This window comes from Akebia trifoliata, chromosome 13 (genome assembly GCF_017979445.1).
Source record: "Akebia trifoliata isolate Shusen 1 chromosome 13, ASM1797944v1, whole genome shotgun sequence".
NCBI lineage: Eukaryota > Viridiplantae > Streptophyta > Magnoliopsida > Ranunculales > Lardizabalaceae > Akebia > Akebia trifoliata.
In genome coordinates this window covers 25886463-25913083 of record NC_141387.1, presented here as the reverse complement: position 1 = coordinate 25913083, position 26621 = coordinate 25886463, and the positions used below count along the sequence as shown (strand labels likewise).

Here is a 26621-nt window from a genome sequence, read left to right as displayed (position 1 = left end):
TGATTCCATTGTGATAAATAGAACATATAAATTTCTTGAAGATGAAAAGTAATATAATTAAGGGGAAATTATCAAAAAAATACAAAAAAAAAAAAATTATTTACCAAAACAAATCCAATTTTTCAAATTTTTGAAAAAAGATACAAAACCGGTCTTTGAAAGACCGGTTTTTCTCTCTCCTCAATTTTTCTCAATACTTTCTCTCTCCTCTAATATTTTAAAAAAAATGAATTTTTTTTTAAAAACCGGTCTTTGAAAGACCGGTTTCTCTCTCTCCTCAATTTTTCTCACCCCTTTCTCTCTCCTTTATAATTAAAAAAAAAAAAAAAAAATGAATTTTTTTAAATACCGTCTCTTAAATTTTTTTAAATTTCACGGACACATCTCTTAAAAATCTAGAAATTAACAACTCTATTTTTATTGCGCGGACATGTCTCTTAAAAATCTAAAAATTAACAAATCTCTTTTTTATTTAGCGGATATGTCTCTTAAAAATCTTGAAATTGATTTTTATCAAATATATATATATATATATATATTTGATAATAAAAATTCTAGAAATTAATTCTTATCAAAATATATATAGAAATAGAAATATACTAAAATTAAAACTCTAAAAATCAAATAAATCTTTAAAAAATTTAGAAATTAATTTTTTTTTTTTTTGTATTGATTTTTTCTATTTTAAAATAAATTAATTTTCAAGTAAATATTTAAAAATTAAAAACTTCATTACTTAACTACAGGTTTTAATAAATAAATTCTATTAAAAATTAATAATTAAAAAATCCAATGAGAATCTATATAGAAATATACTAAAATTAAAACTCTAGATATCGAATAAATCTTTAAAAAATCTAGAAATTAATTTTTTTATATTTGTATTGATTTTTTCTATTTAAAATAAATTAATTTTCAAGTAAATATTTAAAAACTAAAAACGTCATTACTTAACTACCGGTTTTAATAAATAAATTCTATTAAAAATTAATAATTAAAAAATCCAACGAGAATCTATATAGAAATATACTAAAATTAAAACTCTAGATATCGAATAAATCTTTAAAAAATTTAGAAATTAATTTTTTTATATTTGTATTGATTTTTTCTATTTTAAAATAAATTAATTTTCAAATAAATATTTAAATATTTAAAAACTAAAAGCGGTATTTAAAAAAATTCTTTTTTTGTTTTTTTTTTTAATAATAAAGGAGAGAGAAAGGGGTAAGAAAAATTGAGGAAAGAGAAAAATCGGTCTTTCAAAGACCGGTTTAAAAAAAAAATTCATTTTTTTTTAAATATTAGAGGAGAGAGAAAGTGTTGAGAAAAATTGAGGAGAGAGAAAAATCGGTCTTTCAAAGACCGGTTTTTTAAAAAATTTCATTTTTTTTAAATATTAAAGGAGAGAGAAAGTGTTGAGAAAAAATTGAGGAGAGAGAAAAACCGGTCTTTCAAAGACCGGTTTTGTATCTTTTTTCAAAAATTTGAAAATTTGGATTTGTTTTGATAAATAATTTTCTTTTTTGTTTGTATTTTTTTGATAATTTCCCCTATAATTAATGGTATTGATTTAAAGGACTAAGAAAGGAAGCATCATCCTAAAATTCTCAAAATTATCTAACTCAGGCTAACTCGAGCACAAGCTGATTTTAGAAGCTCAAACTCGAATTGAGCTTGGGCTGAGGGTTTTGCCACTTGGGTTGAGCCTAGGTTTATCCTCCAACCCATCCAGGTTGCAGCCTTGTCCCGCATGGATTACACGTTGACAATCCAATGCCACAACTCTTTAGATTTCATGAGAAAAAAAAGTTTAGTAAGGAAAAAAAATCTTTTTTTGGACTCCTCCAATATGTTGAAAATGGACGGTCACCAACCTCTTCAATTTAAAATTAAAATTTTGGAAAAACTAACATTTTTTATATGTTTCTTTTTTTCAAAGTTAATAGAATTTTATCTTCTACTTCATGTTGCATTGGACTATGTTTTTAGATGTCATAAGGTTATGTGATCTACAAACTTTCCTCACTAAGTTAGGAAAATATTTTTCAAAAAAAAAATGGTGGAAATATATTTTTATAAAATACTTCATTAGAATAAAAAATCCAGAAAATATTTATATTAAGATGATGTTTTCCCAAAAATTCATAAAAAGGAAAATAAGCTTTTGGAAAGCATGTTCAAATAAGTTTTCTCGTAATTAAAAAAAATTGAAAGCATTTGAATTAAGAAAATATGTTTATTCTAACATTCTAAAAGAAAAAGAAAATCCTCACATCAATGAGTTCAATGACATGTTTCATCACATGCACTAATATCATTGATGGGAGGATTTGTTGGAACAAAAAAAATTACATTGATCCCTAAACTTGCTGAAAATTACAAATAATCTATTATTTTTATATAAACAACAAAAAAAGTTCCTTAAATTGGGCTCATTTGTTAAAATAACCTTTTATGGCAAGTATTTGGGTTTTCGCAGATGAAATCTAATGGTCCTTGTTTTTCCAAAGTGATAGATATCCAGTCCTAGGTTCATATATCCATAGCTTGGGTTAATCCACGATCAAGCAATTAAAACCCACCAAATGGGTTGGTGAAACCACTAAGCAGCTTGATCTTAGGTCCTATTGCAGACAACCCAATTTGAATGAGCCCCACTCAAAAAGGGCTCAAAAAAGATGTATTTTATAATAATAAAAATCGTCAATGGGTCTAAGGGCCCAAAATTTCAAAATTCGATTATTTTTATTCAAATCAAAAGCTTTAGGACTTCCAATAGTCCAATGGCTCACCATAGGACTAATTCATCATCTTCTAAATCCTACCACTTTCTCAATCCCCATCATCTTCTTAAACCCTCACCCCTTTAACCCCAAATCTTATATCAAGTCTCGAGCCCATTTCTAAACCTATTTAGAGTCCACCAATCCTCTACTCATACCCTAAACTAATCAAGTCCAACCCAATTATAAGCCCAAGTCCCCTACTCAAGTCCAATGTCATACCCATGATCACCACCAATCACCACAAAAATCAATGATTATCAACACCACTCACCTCCCAAATCCTTATACCCAACTTCATCATTATTCTCAAAAAGTTAATCAACCCATACATCAACTCACACCCATATCTTAACCTACCCCCATCATTCTCTCCAAAATCAACCAACCTACACTCCTGCTCCTTAATCAACTCACCTAACACACACCTTTATACCCCCCCCCCTTTGGACACTTGTCGCCATATCATCTACCCTCCCAAACTACCCACAACTACCCCCTTACATAATCATTCTTTTAACCAACACCCACACCCTTTAACCTCACTTAACACTCAACTCATATGGGTTGAAAGATCCAACTTGGGTAAAAAAATAATCCATTTACACTACTTTCCACATATACCCCTCCTCAACATCAAAATAACAAAAACCCTATGCCTAAACCTCATGTCATTCTTCCTTAATTTTCTATTTTGACATTTCTAACCCCAAAAGCCATCTTCAAAACTTATAAAAAACCTCATCTTCCTCTTAAAAAGCTTATGCTTGAATACCCTCCAACCTTCCAGTTGTCTCTCTCAACTCTTTCATTACTCAACTCTCATTTCTCCCAATTTCAAAAATAAAACTCCTCAACTCACTAAACTCTTAACACAAAAAGTCCATCAACTTTCAATTTTTACACTACAAGCTACTCACGTCAAGACAAAGAAAAATACTTCAAAAATACAAAGAAGAATCAAACAAAAAGAAGCAAGAACAAAATAGAGTAAGGACAAAAAATGAAAGGAATTAATCCTCATTCTCCCTCTTCCATCTTCATTTTTTCTACACCTCCCTCTCTTTTTTTATTTTGTTTTTAGAATAACCCTATGATATAGTGAACACCTTTACATACACCCGATAAATTGGGCTTCAACTTAGTTAAAAGGGTAGGAGTTGAAAACTTTTTTCAAAAACCTTTTTAAAAAACTCCTACACAATTTGCACCAACCACAAAATATTTTCAAGGAATATGTGAATCATAAGAGAGTTATCATGTCATTTGTTCACGTTATTTAAGTACTGAGTTTCTTTTATGTTTGTTTTTTTTTATTTACACTCATGATAAACTATTTATTGATGCTTAGAGTAATTGATCATGACTAGTCATTATTTATGCATCATTTTGTACACATGTTATCATTACCTGTAAGTAGATGTACTCGTAAAGTGTTGAAAAATGCTTGGGCTAGACGTGACTTGTCATCACATTGATAAAGTCTTCATTTTGGATAGAAAGGTGACGAAATATCACATAATTGTTTGCCAATAAAATATAAGGATGACATACGATGAGTGTGGAACATGACACTTGGGGAATATATATACCTACTACATTGAGGAGTGTACATTGCCTTAATACCACAAAGAAAATTCACGTAAAGGTAAACTCCTGAATTCATTGATGTACTAGTTTTTTAGACCATGGAACTGTCCTAGGACTGACAAATGAGCACTTTATTACATCCATGATCCATCATTAGTGATATCTCTGAATGAATGTGAGAATTATTTTGAACAATTGTTTTTCAAAAGGGTGCACTCGATTATTCAAAATGTAACAATCCAATGAGTCATTTTAAACAAAAGGTATATGTGAAGGCCAAGTAGCAGATTGTTGAAATATTATTATTATTTTCTAATTAAAACTAGTTTGTGGCCTTTTTCACATATACATTTTTTATATAAATACTGGATTGTAATTGTTCAAAAGATAATGGTAAAATTGAAAAGCATACTTTTGGCCTAGCATTGACTACTAGCATCAAATATGATGGATTAGTGAACATCCTATAAAATTTTAAGTGGTATTTATCTAATACTAGAATTCTACGATGGGTAGAAAAATCTAGTATCCTCTTTATAAATAAGTGGTCGTTCTCCTCTCTCTACACACATATTTTTTCTATTCTTGATATAGAGGTTGCCTTCACCAAGGTGTAGGCAGAGTTGGGGTAGCATGCCTATTCTTCGCAGATCGAGATCAAAGCGTTATTCACAGATTATCGGAAAAACGATTCTAGGTATTTTATATTTATTGTTTAAATTTGATTTATTATTTTGTTCAAGATCAAATTTTAGATCCATGCTTATTAAGATGAAGTTTTACAACACCAATTACTTAGTTTTGTTGATCCTCATCATTTATCTAGATAACATAAAGTAGTATATGTCCTCATTATTTCTCTTTGAGTTTGGCTTTTCGTGTAGTCATTTTGATAGTTTCATGTTTATTTATCGTAATTCTTAGGGTATGATTATTCTACTTCTTTTTATTGATTATATTATAATTACTGAGGATTTTGCTTGTAATACTGCTTTAGTTATTTTCAGCTTAGGTTTAGTTTTGACATGAAAAACTTGGGTGATTTACATTTCTTCTTGGCACAGAGGTGTCTGATCATGATAAAAAATTTGGAACTTACACAACCAAAATATACTCATGACCTTTTATATCGTACAACTATTTGAAGCTAAGGGCCCGTGTGGATACAAGAGCCAGAAATATTTAAAACATAAGTACCCCCAAAAGCATTTTTTGAAGTATTGTCTGAAGTAGGTGGATAATTGTTGCGTGTTTGGATGAAGATTCTTAGAAGTACTTTTAATAGAGTTTTGTGTATGAGAACTATTCTGGATTCTGTTAAAATGGCTAGGATGCTCTTATAAGTATCATTTACTATTTTTAACATTATAACTCAACAAATTATACTCCGAAAAAATAAAAGTAAATACTATTTTTATCCATAAAAACTTATAAAAACAATTAACAATTATAAACAAATGGAAGATATTGTGAGCAAATATATACAATTACTAAAAATATGAAAAAGCTTTCACCACATCAATGGATAGTAAATTTGTTTGTAATTATTCACATCAATCTTTTAAGAAGAAACTTTCAACCATGGTTGGAACCCTCATGGATAAATCATTGAGTGAACAGTTGGGGGAGCTAAAAATCCAAATCCAAATGCTACACTAAAAGGCTATCACCATATCAATAGATAGTAATATAATATTATTTAATTTCATTTTTGAGGGTATGCTAGTAATTTTCAAAATTTATGAGGGGTATATTTGTCCCAAATACTATACCAAAAGGCTACCACCACATCAATGAATAATAATATAATATTATTGTAATTGCATTGTTAGGATATGCTTGTAATCTTCAAAATTTATGAAGGGGATACTTGTCCCAAATGCTAAACGAAAAGGCTACCACGACATCAATGGATGGTAATATAATATTATTCCAATTGCCTTTTCAAGGGTATGCTTGTAATTTTTGAAATTTATGAGGGACATACTTGTCCCAATCACGTCATTTTGACGGTGTTTTGTGGCTCCGCGCAAGAGTAGTTTAGAGAAGTAGCACCATCGGTACTTTGTGTGAAAAATCACCAAAATGACTTCAAAGTAAAGTAGTTCTCTCCAGGAGCCATTTATCCAAACACCCTTAAAGTGCTTCTAACTCCTCATAAGAGTCATAAGTACTTAGAAAAGTCAATCCACACAGGCCTTAAGCCTCTGTCACTTTTGCCTCCAAATTATCATCTTACGAGGGAAAATCGATTCTTGATATTCATGAGTATCGGAGTATAGTTGGCGCCCTCAAATATTTTACAATGACTCGTCCAAACATTACGTACGCAATCGATTAAGCTTGACAATCCATCTATGCTTCCACTTTTGCTCCTCATGTTGCTGTTAAATGAATCTTATAATACCTTTAGAGATTTTTAGGACGTAGCCTTCGCTTCTCCTCATCTTCCAATTATTCTATTAATATGTACATTTTAGGTTGATTGGGTTGGTTGCTCTTATGATAGGCACTCTTTATCTAGTTCGTGCATTTTTATTAGTCTTAATTAGGACCATAACTTGGATGGGGTTGGGGATCAACCCGTGTCCGAACTACAATTGACAAATACTAACTCAAGCCTGTGCCCAACTCGACCTTTGGTATAAAATGCTCAACCCAAGCCCAACCCAAGTCGGATTGGTCAGGTAGGCCAAGTTCATTCATTTCTCATTAATCCTAGATAATTTAATAATAATAATGGCTTATAAAAAGATAAATAGTACGGTAAAAAATATAAATTTACAATTATTTGTCTTAAAAAGATGATGATAATTAACTAAAATTTGAATTGTGAATGAGAAAGAAACAAAGATGTATAAAAATATTTTTAAATTATAACCATATTAAATTTGGGTAAGGACAAATCGGGCAGAGTTTGGGATCGGACAATCTGATGACTATGCCAAAACCCAACCCGATTTCATTTGGTCAAATTTCTTTTTTATCCAAACCCTACCTAATTATGCTCAATCCTGACTCAAGGTCGGGTTGAACCCATTGGGTTCAGGTTTGGCCCACCCAAGTTGTAGTCTGAGTTTTAATCTCATTTCATGATTTTTCAAGTAACAACCAACGATCTCCACGTCTAGTGTAGAAATTGAATAAAATGCTTGACATTGTTGTTGAATTAACTTTAATTTAACATCTTTTCCATGTTGAAGGTAACTCTTCTCGCTTTCCTTTAGTTTTTTATTGTGACAATGTTAGTGCCACATATATTGCCTTCAATCCGATTTTTCATGCTCGCACTAAGCATTTAGAAATTGATAAACACATTGTATGTGGACAAGTTGCTTGAAGTTCATTTGTGTTCTATTTGTCCCAAGCCATGGCCAACTTGGTGATCTATTCACCAAAGGCTTGGCATCATGGATTTTTATTATTATTATTATTATTTTTTTTGGGGGGCACAACTTGAGGGAGGGTTAAGAGTTAAATAACTTTCTATCTATTTTACTGTATCGTAGCCCAAGGGCATGATAGTCATTTGCATGTCTTTAGAAAGAGAAATATAATAGCCGTAGTTGTGTAAGAGGGACCAATTCTTCAAACTTCTTCAACATTAAATATCACTTTTATTTTATGGCTCACAAAGCAATATAAGCCCTTATTTTCTCTTTTATGTTCAGCTAATAGATTCGTTATGACTTTCATATATAAAATATAAATAACAGAAAACATTGAATGATTCAAAAGTAAAGGAAAGAGAATACAATAATCATACATAAAAGATATTAAAAAGTCCAAATTACCTATAAAAATACTTAAAATTTGATGTGTTAATAATTAACAACCTAAATACATGGATCACAATATATTACCTTAAACAATGATCCCCCCCCCCCCCCCCCCCTCATATGCCCCCTGACGTGGCATGTGTTAGAAGAATAGATTCTTTTCCTCGGGACAGAGAACTGCATATATTTATGGGGATGTACATTGTGTATCCCAAAGGGAAAAATTTATGGTTCTAGCCCATGCCATGCAAGGGGGGCATGTGTAAGAGGGGCCCTGATCTAAGATCAAAAGAATATGAGATTAATTATTTTTAAAATCTTTTTACTTCTTTTTTCAAATGAGGGTGGTTGATGATGACAGGATTTGTGAAAAAAATTTGGGTTTGGACTATTTCTTACCTTGAATACAACATCCATTATTTACGTTATTTCAATATCCTTTTAAAATGGGCAAAAGTATCTCTTACTAAAATGCTAGTCTTCAATCTAGTTGCATGAACGGTCAAGTATTGGTACCTTTGAAAATGGGTGATTTAGACATGCCCATCGACCTTTAGCTGAATATATGAGATACCCACTATGTTTCTAAAATGATGGCATGGTCCTTGACCTTGGTTTACTCTAAAAGATTAATAATAAAATAATTGAAATACCCGCAACTTTCAAATCTTAAACACAAAATATGAATTTTTTTTTGATAAATGAAGATCTTTTATTAAAAAGAGGGCATGGTTGAGATGACCAAACAAACACACAAAGAAAGAAAAATAGAAAACTAAACACACCCAAGCCTAACACAAAGATAATTACATGAAAATATTAATAACCCAATCTCCAAGTGCCAACTAACTTAGTGAGTAAATACTTTGGGTTATGCTATCAAAGACTTGGTTCATTTTCTGCCAACACCAAATTATTGAACTCTATAAAAATATGTTTATCGATAAAAAAATAAATCCCATTTTTCAAAGAAGTCTTCAAAGAAAATCCCTTTTAACTCCTAAAATTTTTTTGTTCAAAAGAAAGAGAAGTCGAAAGATTGAAAATAAAATCTTTTGAAATAAACTTTCCTTGCCTGTGAATATTCAAGCATTTCTTTCTTTCCAAATCTCCCCAACGAGTAACAAAGGGTAAGAGACTGTAAAATTTTCGATTAAAGGGCATAAGCCATAATCAAACAGGGGCCATCTCTCAAGCAACCCACAAATGGAGGCAATGCATTGAGAGATGCCATATGACTATTGGAGAAGTAAAAGATGATTAAATCTCGGGGCAGAATTTGTGTGTTTTTTAAGTTGAAATATAATTAGAAATTGAAAATCACATACTTTTCGAAGAATAATCAAGTGTTTTCGTCTAGACGTTGAAGATGACGGCATTTAGGTCATTTTAATAAGACTTAGGTCAAGGGAGCATGTCATCAATTTGAAAAGCATAGGCGGGTATTTCAACTATTCACCAAAACATGAAGGTGACCCATTTTTTAATTTTTATTGTCTTTTCTAACTTGTTTGAAGAAGTCGAGAGTTTTGAGTCTTTTGACCCATTTCTCTTGTATTTTTAGTCGTTTCGAATTTCGATTCTCTTCGAAATTGGCTCAATTTTTTTGAAAATATCGAAAACCCAAATCTTGTTTTCGACTTTGCGGTTCAAAAGGTGCAATTTTCCCGATCGGTTCAAGGGTTAGTAGAGGCAGAGAGATTTGGAGCAAAAATATGAGGAGGATTGGTTCTTGTTTCTGTTTATAAAAAGGTAAATTTTTGTACCATTTATGTTTGTTCTCTTTTTTGGTCTGATTAATTTTCCATTCCTGTTTAATTATCAGTCATCACTCCATTGAAAATGTTAATGCTGCTTTGATGCTTTTGGTCGATTAATTTTTATCTGTATGTGTTATATCATGAGGTTGATTTTGAGTAATTTCCCATTCCAGTTTAATCATGGATAATTGCTAATCACTTCATTCAAATGTTTATGCTGTTTTGGTAGGGTAGATTAATTTTAATCTTCATGTGTTACAAGATGTTTGGATTCTTATTCTGTTTTTATATATTTATCATGATTAAGTGAGGGGTCGATTTTGACTGATTTTCCATTCCAGTTTAATCACTCCATTCAAATATTAATGCCTGTTTGGGTGGATTAATTTTATTTTCATGATGCTTGAATTTTTATTCCATATATATATATATATATATATATATATTATCATGTATGTGTGAGGGGCTGATTTTGACTAATTTCTCGTTCCAGTTTCATTATCGATAATCACCGATCAAGCTATTCAATGCATGTTTGATATCTGGGTGTGGATTAATTTTTTATCTGCGTGCATGAAGTGATGTTAGGATTTTGTTCTATGTTTATATATTTTTATCATGTATATTGGAAGCGTTAATCACACCATTCAAATGTTACGCCTGTCTCGATTAAAAATGTGAGAGATTTTTCTTAGTAAACTATAAGAATATCTTTTCTTTCAGACACAAAATGATGATACTAATCTTTGATGTGTTTATACTTGTCTGAAATGGAGTAAGAGGAAAAAAAAAAGTGATATTGCATTTATCATGTTCTCATCTCTAAGTTTATGTTACAGCCCACTATGTAGCGCATTACATTTCTTATTTATAATATAATGAGTCGTGCTTGAGTGACCTCAATTCACACTTTGCTGATGTGGAGGTGTGTATGGAACCATATTTGCTTTTCATCGAGTTACATGAGTGAAAAGCATCTATGGTTGTGTGTGCACCTCCACATCAGTAAAGTGTGAATTGAGGTCACTCCAGCATTATTCTAACATAATCACCCAGTTATAACCTTGTTATTATCTAACATAAATAGTAGTTTTCTATATTAAGTTATTATCTCTTCCGTCTGTTTTGTGTCATTAATGCAGGTTCCAAGTAGACTTAGATTGGTCTCTTATGAATTCTAAATTTTAGATTATCTCTGCTACATAAGATTTTGAGCGACCAGCAAATGAGACTGATAAAGTTCAGCTATTATCTTTTGTAATAGACAGAACCAATTATTAGATTACCAAATGGAAATATAAGGTAAATTTGCAAGGAAAGTACTCCTTAAAGGCTTTATCCTATCTTCGATGGGCTTAAAGCACTGGCAGAGTCTCTGGGTTTTAAGACAAGCTTTAATGGAACCAGACCTCTTAGTAGGCTTAAAAGTCTTACTAGAAATGAGTCTTATAAGTCTCAGACTTGGATCTTAAATACTTATGGCCCTCAAGTCATGTGGATCTTAAGACTTCTAGATAGATGGGCCATACCTACCTCTTCAAGGTGTGTGGATTACCATACCTAAGTAAGGAGGCCTCATGTGCCTTTATGCATTTAAACCTTATAGGACTTTGGATCTTAGGTCATTTGGATCTAAGAGTCGTCATCTTCACTTGTGGACCTTATGGATCTTTGTTGAGTAGTTGAATAAATAGGCCTCTAGGCATTTAAGTGTATGGCTCTCTTGGCCTCTAGACTTGTGAACTTTATGTGCTATCAGCTTGTTATACGAATGGGCACCAAACAAATGGGCTGCATGGGCTTCTGACACATGTTGCTATTGTTAGGATGGTGCTTTAGAGTAGATATTTATGTAAATGTACTATATTTGTCAAATTTATAATAGGATGCGATTTTTTATTTTTCAACATTGATTGGGGATTGGGTAAGGATAGAGTAAATCCAAAAGGTAAGATGAAAATTTTATTTCACTTATTGTAGGATAGAGAAAAAGTTTAAAGGTTTGTAGGTTTCAAGAATCAATGATCAAGAATCACGAATCAAGAATCAAGGATCAAGAAAAGAGTTTTCAAAATCCAAGATTCAAGATTTCTTGAAAAAAATAAAAAAAACAAAATTTATGGGTTGGGTTCTTGAAAGGATTAAAGGTTTCTTGATCTCTCTCAAATAATAATAAATAAAAAAAATAGAAAAAGATGGATTGAAGAAGAGATAGGGGATAAGAAGAAAATTAAATAAATAAAAAAATGATATTTAACTTAGAATCACTCCCAATGATTTTTATGATAACAACCATGTTTAATACACCAACATTCAAAGAAAATAAAAACTTCTTGTTTATTCCATCTATTCTCTATAAATAAACCCTAATACAATCTATAAATAAAAAAATCAACCAAGAGTCCTAATAAAACTAAAATACCTAATTTTCGTAACTTTCTCTCTCCTAATTTTCAAACCGTAATAAACTTAAATAAAAGACAAAGTAAAGATACTAAATTGACCATAAATATTATATTAAGACCATGGGCTAATAAAACAAGAAAATAAGCCCTAAAAACATAAAATAAAAATCCTAAAACAAACATCTAAATAAGAACTAAAATATACTCTTCAAGATTTGATGTCCCCATCAATCTGCGGTGAGAATGTCACTTGTGGTGAAATGGTCATCCTCGGTCAAAAAATATGTGATGAACAATTTCCTATGTGGATAGAAGGCTTTGCTGAAACTTTAATCACATGGCACTAGAAGGAACCTTTGCATGCATGCAAGCAAATCAAATCTATCTGAACCGTTGGAGCTCGAAAACCCAAATGATTTCAAGGAAATAGAAACACTATTAAAACGTATTAGGTTTGAACTTTTTTATTTACTTTATGGAAAATTGATGCAGGATAACTATGTCCCACAATTGATGGCACATGGAGGGGTCTCCAAAATTGAAAGTTAAAAATAGAAAACTAACATAGCACATTAATAACTCGAAATTAAAAAGTAGGAATTACACAAAAATTGCTCCTTGGAGAGTCCACCTATGGGGTTTGCAAAGTACGAACTGATCAACAACTTATCAATGGAATGTCAGCCGTTTAAATAGGTTGGCCATGGGTCTTCAAAAGGCATGTAGTTGAGCTATATCTTACCTAGTTGCCCTATGAAGAGCATTTCGATGGGAAACTTGTGGATTGTCCAATCCGTTTAAACACCAATTGATTACTCATTAAGCCATTTACACTTACCTCTTGTGATTTCTGCTTAACAAATCAATTACTTCGATTGACATTAAGCCATATACGTTCATTTTGTAGTATCTGGGCCAATAGCGATTAAAGACGATTAGTGATGATTTACTTTTCCATTATTGAGGGAACCCTTTTATCACTCTGTTCTTTAAACAGGTTTAATGGAGATATCATTGTTAAAGGCTTTCCTCGACAATCTCTCTTGGTTCAACCAGCTATCTTCTTGCAATGACATAAAATTTGAACCAGTTCAGAAGTATTGTGAAAAGATAGATGAGATATTAAAGCTATTGAGGCTGATACTTGAAGCAGTTTTTGAGTCACAGTTAGCTCCAAATGAACAGCTTAACAAAGAACTCGAAGAACTGGACAGGCTTTTTAGTGAAGCCAGGAAGCTTATTGAAGGCTGGCATCCGATCACGAGTAAATTTTATTTTGTATGTTACACAATTTACATTTGCAGTGATGTTTTATCATCTTTAAATGACATGTAAGTGTTTTATTTGCTGGAATTATGTTTTTTTATAAATTATGTCACATGAAAAGATTTTTGAATTCATTTTTTTAATAGAAAAAATGAAAGCTTTTTGACAAGTCAATAATATGCGATTTTTGCAATTTACCTGTCAAAAATAAAATAAAATAATGGTATTGCCCATCCAAGGAAACAACAATACATATTTTTGGCCTTTTACCTATAAAAAATGAAAATAATAATAATGATTCACTTGTCCAAAAAAATCTTATGAAATTCTTAAGATCATATCATGAGAATGATTTGGGGATACTCCTACCAAAATGATGGCCCTTTAATTGGAAGATCTTAATCGGTATCTTTTTCGTTGGATGACAGTATAGAATTCAATACTGCTTTATTTCATGAAACTGGGCTCATTCTATTCTTACAGTGCATAGGGTTATATTTATTATATTTTATAAAATGTGCTCCGACATGTTGGGACATGCTAAGACACAAATGCTATTCAGTTTTGGTTAAACATTAATTTTCATACTACTTTAAATCATGGATTAATTGCAAAACAGTAGAAGGTTTATCATCTCAGGTAATTCTCTTATGATAATTCATTTAAGTTCCCTTTTTTTATTTTATTTTTTTATAACTTTATTTTCCATTTTTCTGATGCTGGACAGCCATTAGGGAAATTAAAAGAAGAAAAAACACGTTACAAATATAATGTGAAGTATCATAGCATCTCATCATGCAATTGAGTATCACATTTAGTTGTTTTGTTTTCTCTTTATGCTTTTTTTTTTTTTTGCTTTCTTTTTGGGTCTTGGCCTTTGCTTGTTTCCTTTTGAGGACGCCTTGTCCTCCCATTAATAAGATCTTTGATTATAAAAAATAATAAAGAAGAACCATTCTTCTTTTGAAAAAGAAAAAAAACTCGACTTTTAATGGTCATGTTGTTTCCTCTTACACATATATTCAAGATTTTATTGGACTTATTTTCCATATTTTAGAGTTTTCCAAAGACCTATAAAAAAAAGAAGTTTTCAAAGACTCCCCTAACATTATTCCCACTGCATGGAAGATGCTCCTATTTCCCTTCTTAATATCATCTTATATGACAGGCCTTCCCTTTTATTCTTTCTTTCTCTTTGGTGATATGATTCAATAACAACCCCTTAAAATTTATAAGATGCATAGTAAGAGATTGAACAATCAAGACCAAACCTTGATCATCTTTAGTTGATGAGGGGTCTATATGGGTAGTTTGGACATTGCAAATAACATTGGGCATCTGTATTAATTGGGATATCTAATTATTATTTTCCATTGTATTTGTTTTCTTTCTCTTTTATACTCGGGGTATTTTTGATTTACATGACACTAGTAGGGTTGGAGTGTGGGACACTGTAAGTATTATTTCGATCCCATACCTTTCATTGATCTAAGATGCTTTATTGTCTCCAACTATGAGGTCCCTTGTGTCGGTGAATCTATCTTATGATAGTAAGTGTGATCCACAGAGAATGCACTTATCTTTGAGGCGTTCTTTTCAAAGCATCATTTTAAACTGGAGATTCTTTTAAAAAGTTGTGAGCCTTGTGTATTTGAGGGTGGGCCTCAACTGAAACCCTACTCTTTTAAGTCTTAAGAGTTAAAAGAGTTCAATGTGTTCCCGCTTCTTTACGGGAATTTTTGGATACAACTAGGATGAGCTCATGAATTGAGTCTTACTGGATTGGGTCAGTCTCATACTGAAAAGTATAGATAGTAGTACCTTGTCCATGATACGTGTTATTTAAAATTTCTTCAATGTATCTTAAAAATGCATGATAATGATTGTGAGGCTTACCCTGTACACCTGTGAATCCCCTTACCCCACTCTTACATATTTTAAGACATTACCCAAGAATATGAAGTTATGCTTAGCCATGATAGATTTCCTTGGTCATTCCTATTCTATGGTAAGATTCTTGTTAACCAACCAACTATTCCAAAAGACCGATCTGTTAGAGAAGGGGAGAACTATGAATATAAGAGGGTCACGGGGCTTAGCTGGGGTATGACACACCCGGGAGTGGAGGAAAATATACACTCAACACTCCCCCTCACCCCTAAGGATGGAAAAATTTGAACCCGTGACCTATACGAATCTATTGCTCTGATACCATCTTAACAACCAACTACTTTAAAAGACTGATCTATTGGAGAAGGGCAGAACTATGAATATAAGAGGGTCACGGTGCTTAACTGGGGTATGACACACCCGGCAGTGGAGGAAAATATACACTCAACAATTCTATATTCCTTTCGTGAAAGTTCTTTGATGCTTGTGATAGTAGCTTATGTATTATTGCTTCATATAATGGGGTTTCTTGCTTTTCCTGAGATATATTGGATATGCAATTTGAGAAGTTTTAATAACCGTACATGTACTGCGGATAGCACTCTTTTTGTTTCAAGATGAGTTCCTAACTCCATTTGACGTTATGACCAGGTTATGCAAATTGAATCATTTATAACAAGGATTCAAGCGTCCTGCCTGGATGTTTTCCGGCTACTTGCCTCTTGGCATCAGTCTCTCTCTGCAGATTTGAATTCATTTGTTGAGGTACAAAAAGAAATTGTTCAAGTATTTATCTCAAGTCTGTTTAACATGGAAAAAACTTATATCCGCCATTCATTCGATGCTTCATCTTCGTTTTAACCGTCCATCACTAACCGTATTTTTCTGAAGATTCTAACCATTTTGGACTATTTGGCTTGATATGATGGCTACCGATTGAATGTCGTGAAGATGTACGGAGTTTTCGTAAGCTGAATTGTTAAATAGCTTTCCTTTCTGACATTAGGCCCTTTTACATGATCAACTGCAGCTATGTACACAGAAACTTCAATATATCAAAAACGATCAAACATCGTCCATCATCAAAGAAGCTATAAGAGATCAAATTGAGAATTCCATACCAAGTTTGGAGAGCATGGTAAAGATTGCAGACTCCCTTAGCTTGACCTCTAACCTAGAAGTTCTAATGGAGGTTGTGGCCCTTGAAACGGTTAAATTGCACGCCGAGCAAGACGAGAAGGATGGAGAAATCAAGTACATTGATCACATAATTGATCTTGTCACCCATATGCATGACCTCCTTGTTAAAATTAAAGAATCACAGATCACCACCGTGGACCCAATTCCTGATGATTTCTGTTGCCCTCTCTCTCTTGAGCTAATGAGCGATCCGGTAATAGTTGCATCTGGGCAAACTTATGAGCGGGCTTTCATAAGAAAATGGCTTGATCTTGGTCTCTCGATTTGCCCTAAAACCCATCAAATTCTGGTCCACACAAATCTAATCCCTAATTTCACTGTCAAAGCTTTAATAGCAAACTGGTGTGAGTTGAACAATGTGAAGATCCCTGATCCTTTGAAGTCTATGAACTTTAACCACACCTCAGCTCTTCTTACCCATTATTCTGGCCATTCTCCTACTATAACCAATTTTCCAAGGTCACCCGAGTCGACTACGTCTAAATGTTCACCATATAAGAGGTTATCTTCTAGTGGAAACCATGAAGAGAAAATGTCTCTTTCTTATGCTCTTTCGGTCTCAGTGGCTGCAGAAGGAATTTCTGATGCTAGAGGGGCTGATGAACAGTTTCAGGGCCATAATCAAAGTGCTTCTGTTTCCAATATTGATTATCTCAAAGGAACACTGGGAGATGTGAATGAGATCTCACAGGTGTCGAGCGGATTAACCCATTATAGCAGCGATGCTTCAGGCGAAGTGACTACAGAGCCTCCCGTTTTGGCTTCTGACACCCCACATAGAGAACCCGAGTTTCCATCTCGATTGGTTGAAGCACGGTCTAGAAGCCGTACCATCTGGCGCCACCCAACTGAGAGATTTGTCCCAAGGATAGTTTCTTCTTCAGCTATTGACATGCAGGCGGATCTTTTTGGTATTGAAAGCCGAGTTCGGAAGTTAGTCGAGGACTTGCAAAGTACTTCGATTGATTTACAAAGAACTTCCACTTCTGAACTCCGCCTACTCGCCAAGCACAACATGGATAATAGGGTTGTAATTGCAAACTGTGGGGCCATAAGTTTGTTGGTCGGTTTGCTTCACTCGACAGACACAAAGATCCAAGAAAATGCTGTCACATCACTTCTCAACTTATCAATCAACGATAACAACAAGTCTGCGATTGCCAACGCTGATGCTATTGAACCCCTCATTCGCATTCTTGAGACGGGAAGCGCTGCGGCAAAGGAGAATTCTGCAGCAACTCTTTTTAGCCTCTCAGTAATTGAGGAGAACAAGGTCAGGATTGGGAGGTCTGGGGCAATCGGGCCTCTTGTAGAGTTATTGGGCAACGGGACACCTCGGGGAAGGAAAGATGCAACAACGGCTTTGTTTAATTTGTCTACGTTTCAAGAGAACAAAATCCAAATCGTGCAGGCCGGTGCTGTAAAATACCTTATCGAGCTAATGGATCCATCGATTGGAATGGTTGATAAAGCGGTTGCGGTTTTGGCTAACCTTGCAACAATAGATGAGGGACAGAGTGCGATTGGTCAGGGTGGAGGGATTCCCATTCTTGTTGAGGTTGTTGAATTGGGTTCAGCGAGGGGGAAGGAAAATGCAGCTGCGGTGCTTCTAAAACTTTGCACAAACAACAATAGATTCTGTAGTATGGTACTTCTAGAAGGAGTTGTCCCTCCATTGGTGGTACTTTCACAGTCGGGGACACCACGGGCTAAAGAAAAGGTATGTTGGCTATAACGAGGTGTGCAACTTGGTTTGATTTGCGGCCAAATTGGAACTGTACCCACATAAGTTGGTTTCACTAAATAAGAACCTGAACAGAACCAAAATGCCAATAGAACCTAACCAAACTGAACTAAGGTTGGTTTTGTTCAGTTCTATGGGTTGCCAACATCCTATCAACCTTCTTGGAAGGAATATATTTTTAATGAAAAAAAAAAAACAAATAAATAATAATCATGAAAGATATAATATATCATTAATCTATTCATAAAAAAGTCATTTATCTATGTCCTTACACCAAAAAATAATTCATAATAAGTTTTTATATATATGGGTAGTGTTCAACAACCAACGATGGGAGCCAAAATATGTCCTATATGGGTTAAAAGTTTCAGAATGGGCTGATTTTTTGTGAGGGTGATCTGTATGGTGAGGAGATCATCCTCACAAAAAAGCAGCCCAATCTGAAACTTCTAACCCCATCAAAAGTGGTCTACAAATTAACAGTAAAAAATCGACGGTCCACAATTCTCAACCACTTTTGATAGGGTTAGAAGATTTAGATTGGGATGATTTTCTGTGAGGATGATCTCCTCACCATAAAAATCATCCTCACAAAAAATCAGCCTATTCCTAAACTTCTAACCCATATAGGACAAATTTTGGCTCCCATCATTGGTTGTTGAATTTCATTTTTAAGTTTGGGAGTTATGTGGAAGTTCAGTAGGCGTGCATTTCCGAAACCTTGGATCTAGGTCAAAAGAATTTTTTTTTTAATCTAAGTTGTTCGATGAAACTGCTGTGGTGTTGGATTTCTGATGTGGTAATCCATTTGAACCAAAACGATCCTTAGTAAGGCTCAAAATCTTACTAACAATTAAGGAAAGTTTCACTTAAAGAAAAGGTATATATGCTGGTTATATCACTAAGCTGGGCAGTTGAATTAGTGGGTTTGCCTTATGGATGGGCTATATGCCAACACTTTTTTACTTATCAGATGATCCTAACCTCTTGGTTTGTCTTGTTGACTGCTTTTTATTCGTGAATTTGTTTTACTTATAAAAATAAAAAGTCATTACATCAAATGTGTTGAATTTTGGTGATCGGTTAAAAAATTTGGGACCATGAGCCATCCAAAGAAAAATGTGAAAACGAAGGTCTTCTAAATAAAAAAAATGACCTCCATGGCTATCACATGGGTTTTAAACGATTGAACTTATCTGGATCATTGGACCTGATGTAGGTGATCCAATGGCTTGAATGTCACTCTGAGTATTGTAATTATCCAATGAATGAGTATGAATCTGAAGAACAATTTGAACCAGTCAAGACAACTCAATCCAGCAGATTGTGTATGTTTTTTATTTTTTATTTTTTATATTAATTAATTAATTAATTTATTATATCAATGGTAGTGATTCTCTTATAAAAAAGAACCAGATGCCTACCAATTTCATCAGAGAGAACACAAGCGCTCACTCTCTAGCCTTACACATTTAACTCCCACCTAAACCCAAAAAAAAAAAAATCCTCAAAGAAAGAGAGTGTTTCCTAATTCTATCTGTGGGTTTTTCTGAACTTAGCATAATTTTGTTTTCTGTTATAGAGTGTTGAGGAATCTAATCCACTTAGCAGTTTGTTGGAGAATTTGGAAGGAGAAGAAATAGAGTGTTTTCAAAGATAGTATAAATTAAGGAGGCCAATGAGGTTGTCTTAAACGTTTTAGCTCTCATTTTCTTTTGGCATATGCCTCTTAAGGAATTTAAAGCTTTTATTTTGAGGAATATTTTTTTGGTCAGTATGGAGAACATATCTTTGTTTTTGTTCTATTTCTACTCTCTTTCTCTAAAGGAGAAAAAAATATAGAGTTTTTGTTTTTTCTTATATAATCTCATAGGATCTGCCAATCCAAGCTCTAAAATCTTAGATTAGGTACTTACAACCTAATTTATTTATTTATTTATTTTTATAATTATTTAGGACCTAAAGTTTAGAAACTCCTACTCCCTTGCAGGCACTAGCGCTTCTTAGCTACTTCAGAAACCAGCGACATGGTAACGCTAGAAGGCCGTGATCTTGACCATACAATCCATCTAAGTGTTCAGAAACTAGAGGTGGTGAGCCAACATTCAAAGGTAACTTATAAAATGGTTTGTGAATTTCCAATGACACATTTATGTATTGATGGATACCGTTGAGGTGTTGCATTTTTGTAAAAGAACAAAAAATGAAAAACAAACAATACAAAACAAAATGAAACAAAACAAAAGAATAAAGAATAAAGAAAGAAAAGAAGAAAACAAATATCTGATTTGTAGATAAGATGATTGGGGTCTACTCAGATTCTTATGCATCCAGACGACACTTGGGTGTTAGGCTGATGCATAATCTCATAGGTTGATTTCATAGTGAAGGAACCTTTGGGCGCTGACATCCAGACAACCTTGTCCTTTTCAGTGACATCAAGGTCCAAAGATCTGATCTAGTCCTGCATTCTCCCCAAGCTAGTGGCAAGCTGCAGCGGAAGATTCCAAGTGTTTTGCCTGATTAGGTCACTTACTTTTAACTTCTCTATGAAGTCTTAACTCGAGGTTAGCTTCCTGTTGCAGGTTGTTCAACAGAACTCCTTCAGGTGTCTTTGGGTCATGCCATATATGGGAGTCTCTCCCATGTCCAATTCTGTGGATTATGAGATGTTGGATAGTTCTCCTAGCTTGAGGGATCTTCCACATCCAAGAGGCATCTTTGGGGGTTGGGATTGTCCAAATATGACCTTCTTTTATCTTATTGTTTTGGATCCAATTGACCCAAATGCTCTTTCTATTAGACACTAAGTCCTAAACTTGTCTTGCAATCATGGTTTTTAAACTCGATATTTCGTCGTCTCGTTCAACTCTGATACCGAGTTGACTCGGACAAAACATCTCGTCTCGTTCAATATTGAGACAATGGGTTTTAACCCTTTAAAAACTCTGAAAAAAATTCAGAAATGATTCCTATTAAAAATGAACCCAAAAAAAATATAAAATTAAAAAAAAAAATCATAATATACCTATCAAAATAAATAAATAAAATATTTACATTGTTACACTGTTTCATTTTCATTGCATAATTGCATTGAATTTTTTTTCCAAACACAACATTTAAAGAGCGCCAAACTTACCATTAAAAATATCAATCAAAGCACTAATTGCAATTCGATAAAATGTAAATACATGATAACGAATAGGTTCATACATGCAAAAATAATTTAAATATTAATATAACACTCAGTTTGAGTTTAGGGTAATTCAATCTAAGGCAAACATTAACTAAGAAAGACTTGTAAAAATAGAAATCATGGAAGCGAAGCGTCACAATGACATGAGTTGAAATTTGCACTGATATCCGACAGAGCATATAACCCACTCACCTACAAAAGATATTTTGAACAAAAAAGTAAATCGGAAAATAATTAATTAGATATATTTGATAATAAGTTAAAATCACATATACAAAATACAATCACATAAAAGTAATTTTAAATCAACGTACTGTTCTTGTTTCTCGTAGTACGGATAAGATCGATAGTCTCCAGGGAAGAAAAAAGAAGTAAAGGCGTCACTTGTGGTGTCACTCGTGTTGATATGACTATGCTCCCCTTGTTCATAGTTTGAGTTTATTTGTCAATGATATGAATAAGAACGTCCGTACCCATATGCACCAGTAGGTTGGCAATAACCATGATAAGAACCACCATGTCCAAACTCAACACCATAGTTGTTGGATGCATCATTCTCGTTTATACCCGTCTCTTGAGGGTATCCATAATGATCATAACTTCTATCACCACCACCATAATATTGAGTCTGACTTTCATCATCATCATTATCACTACGAAACTCTATCAATCTGGTCAATCTCTCGCGTCTCTCTTCGAATGGCCTAATACCATGGTCGGTATCTTGTGTCGTAATCACGTTATCAGGTTCACTATCATCTCATGTTTTATATTGTGTCTCTTGATCACCTCCATCATCATCGTTACCATCATTCAGAGATGGAGATCTACTCGTACTTGTGTCGGGTTGGGTACCAATCTCCTTATCTAACCAAGACAAGTCATTATCATCCATCAAAAGATCTTCCGTCTTTCTTAACCACTAGTCTAATACGTCATCTTACTCAAATATGAAATCTAGATCAATAGGATTGTAAATATGGAATTTATATGTTACCTGGTAAAGAAGTTTTACTCATGTTTCTAGTTAGAGCATCATCGAATTCCCCCGTTGCATTAATAAACAATTTAATCTATTTAAAATGCAAAGAATGATTCAAAAACGATAAAAAAAAAGTTTATATACTATAATTAAATTATAAATACAAAAATTTTAAAATAACTTTGAATTATTTGACAATAGTATGTATCGATATCTGATCTATCACCTTCCCTTGATTAATCATATCTGGTTCCAACTTTTTGATAATTCTTTTCGTTGCTTGAAAAAGTTCATTGCATTTCATTAAGAAGTTATCATACTGAAATTGAGGATTTAAATAGTATGCTGCAATAAATGGCAATATCAATTTTCTTAATATCAAAATGTCAATAAAATATTAACATTTAAATTATATTAAAAACACATAATTATTACCTACTATATGAAGATCTGATTTAAGATGATCTGACCACATTTTTTCAATCAATTGGATATACGGTTAATGATGTCTTACCAAGTCTATTATTGATTGCTTGACTCTTCCCATGTCTTCATAAATTACAGCCATAGTGGGCTTTTTATCTTGGTCAACAATTTTCAAGAATTTAACCAAAGGTTCCATGACCTTACAGACCTCTTCTGCCTTTTCCCAGAATTCACGCATGATCAAATTTGAAACATGTTTTGCTAATTCTCATTTCTTCTTATCCGTTATAAGTCCCATTTGCAACCATTCATCAAATGCAAACATGGTTTTCAAAGTCGATTGATGTCAAATAAGACTTTGGAGAACAATGTATTGCGTAGCAAACCGTGTGATCCCAAGACGTAACAATTTACGCCCCTCAGTAAATGTTCTCATCAAACTCACGAGTTTATTATTATTATATATGAATCCTGTTATTTATCAACCATTTGAAATAACACAAGTAAATAACGGCAATTTTCCCATGTCCTCCAAAATTAGGTCGATGGTATGTGCAGCATAAGGTGTCCAATACAATGAGATTTCCTTAACATTAAATCCAAACCTGCAGTCCGATATGATGCTTCATTGTCTGTCACAATCTGAATAATATTATTTTCACCAATTTCATCTACTACCTTCTCCATCAATCCAAGTAAGTACTCTAATGTCTTAGTAATTCTAGTTGCATTGATTGATTTGTAAAATATTATATTTCTTTCAAAATATACCATGAAGTTGATAATGGACATCCTATTTTTTTATGTCCACCCATCACACATCACGGTACAACCATATATTGACCATTTCTTTTTAAGAGATCCAATATAATCTCTTAACTTGTCTACTTTCATATCCAAATATTTTCCTCTAATCTCGTATTATATAAGACCCCTGATGCCATTATTTGCATTTGCAATAGAATCCACTATAGTTTGAAAATATGGACTCGTGGATGTATGAAATGGTACTGAGTTTAAGAGAAGAAACTTTGTAATTGCTTGGCCAACCTTATTTAATAATTTTTTCTCACTTTATGATCCTTTCAATTTTTTCTGTGTCGTTTCTTTTGACCTATACAAGTAAGGATACAATCCTTTGTTCGAAACATCATGTATATCTTTTTTTGCCCGTCTCAAATCTTGTTCGACATTTTTAAATTCTTTCTCTGCCTTTCGCAATTCATGACTATCCCTAACAATGAAAGTTCGGAATAATCTTCCACTTTTCTTCGTTGTCCTAGATATAGTGCCAAGTCCTCTACCGCCACCTTTAGAACTATTAGGGATCCCTGATACTGAATGTCTTCTTCGATAATCGTCTTCTTGTAAAGATTGTCGACTCATATCACATGTCATTCTTATCTGGGCATTTTCTTCTCTTTCAGTAGAATCGAGTGACTTGTCATCTGAATTGTCTATAGGTATATTATCATAAAACTCAATCTCACCTCCAGAAATTTCATGTAATCTTTGCATTGATATTTCTTTTTTTATTTTTTCCACTACTTTTAATTTCGATTTTGCTATCATTTGCTTCCTAATCAACAATCGAGTCTCTTTGGGACATTTTGGACAAGTCGTCACTTCTCCTATCTTAGAAGACAAATGTTCTTTAAGACGTGTAATGCCCCTACTCATTATTTTATCACAATAATTGTATTTTACTTTCCTTTTATTCCCCTCAAATGCAGTAACATGCTGCCAACCAATGTCCTCTTCCCTAGGCATCCTATAATTTATAAATAAATATATCGATCAAATATGTTGTAAAATTAATTAATATAAGTAAAATGAAATAACATGATGCCACGTGCAATGAAAAAATTATTTTTTAGAAATTAATCAATGTAAGTAAAATTAGAATTTCCAACACATCTCACAAGTTCACCTTTTAACCATTAGAAATTAGAAATTAAAATACACATTACACAATTCATAAAAAATAAAATAAAAATACACATCTCACAAATCCAACTCTTAATCATTAGAAATTAGAAATTAAAATACACATTACATAATTCATCATAAAAATAAAAAAATAAAAAAATTAGAAGTTAAAATACACATCTCACAAATCTTAACCATTAAAAATTAGAAATTAAAATACACATTACACAATTCGCAAAAAAAAAAAAAATTAATTTAGAAGTTAAAATACAGATATCATAAGTCTACCTCCTAACCATTAGAAATTAGAAATTAAAATACACATTACACAATCCATGAAAAAAATTAAAAATTATAAGTTAAAATACACATTACATAGATAAAAAAAATTTAGAATAAATTTTAAAAAAATTACTAAATCTTAACCCATCTCACAAGTCCATCTACTTCACCCATCATTTTCAATGTTTAAGTAATCCATTAAAATATAATACATTTTCCACCTCTTAACCATTAGAAATTAGAAATTAATATACACATAACACAAAATATTGAAAAGAAAGAAAAAAAATAGAGAAAAAAAATCTCATGCTCTATCAAGGAAGAAAATAAATCTTACTTGATTTGGAGGAAGATAAAACAAATCCACTTGATTTCTTCTTGAATCGGATGAAATTTCCCCCAAAACCTTGCCTCTTTTTGTTGAGAAGATGAAGAAAAATCGAATTGGGGGTCAAATAATAGAGGGTTGAGCTTTAACTCGTTTGTCTCGGTTAACTCGGACGAGATTTTCAAAATTCGATACGTCTCGTTTAACTCGCGAGTTAAACATTTTCTGCGTTGTCTCATTCGTACCGCTTGAGATATTGGAAAATCTCATCCGAGACGACTCGCTTCTCTCACAATACGCGATCGTCTCAAAACACTTTGCGTGTTGGTTTCGTTTATCTCCGATATTGAGTTAACTCAGGCAATATGTCTCAGTCTCGGACGAGTTTAAAAACCATGCTTGCAATGCCAACTCTATTTTGGATTTCCAGGTCTCTTATCCCCAAACCTCCTTCCTTCCCGTCTTTAGCAATTCTGCCCCAACTAATGCAATGCATCTTTTTCCCTATATCTGGGCCTGCCCATAGGAACTTTGCACAGATGCTTTGGATCCCCATTAACACTTTTATAGGAAACATAAGAACACTAGTCCAGAAGGTTTGCATGCTGTTAAGGACTGATTGATCAGCTCTACCCCCCCAGCTATAGATAAGAATCTTGTCTTCCATGATTGGATCCTGTTGGTTAGCTTGTTAATGAGAATTTGACAATCTACAAATTTCAGCCGAGATGAGAAGTGGGATTCCCAGGTATGTTACAAGTAGAGCTCCTTCAATTATGTGCAAGATTCTGATAATGTCCCTTTTTTCGTTGTTTTTAATCCCAAAGCAGTAAATATTGTTTTTTCTAACGTTCATTTGAAGCTTGTGACCCTTTCAAACCAATCTAGAGCTCCTTTAGTTTGGTTTCCTTTGAAGAAGATCATGAGATCATCAGCAAACACCAAGTGGTTGATTTGGGGGTTTTTGCAATTAGACATCAACTCTAGTTTTCCTTCTTTGGTGAGCTCCATGAGCTTAGTAGATAACAATTTCATTACTAGCACGAACAAGTAGAGAGAGA

General features: G+C 33.0%; 1 protein-coding gene across 4 annotated transcripts; it reads left to right on the top strand.

The window, feature by feature from the left end:
* The first annotated feature begins 9655 nt into the window (after positions 1-9655).
* On the top strand, positions 9656-25015 carry LOC147388133 (U-box domain-containing protein 4-like). 4 transcript variants are annotated; one of them, XR_015171452.1, is made up of 6 exons: positions 9656-9904; positions 13315-13595; positions 16125-16238; positions 16504-18393; positions 20408-20528; positions 23563-25015. XR_015171452.1 is itself a non-coding variant. In XM_086421514.1 (5 exons), exons 2-5 carry the CDS (start codon positions 13320-13322, stop codon positions 20465-20467), a joined length of 2340 nt encoding a protein of 779 aa, XP_086277640.1. In that variant the 5' UTR covers positions 9656-9904; positions 13315-13319; the 3' UTR covers positions 20468-20830. The 4 variants fall into 4 exon arrangements, 2 of the variants coding, with proteins under 2 accessions (XP_086277640.1, XP_086277641.1); XR_015171451.1 differs by lacking the exon at positions 23563-25015 and adding an exon at positions 20851-21408; XM_086421514.1 differs by lacking the exon at positions 23563-25015 and having other exon boundaries at positions 20408-20830.
* The last annotated feature ends 1606 nt before the right edge of the window (positions 25016-26621 follow it).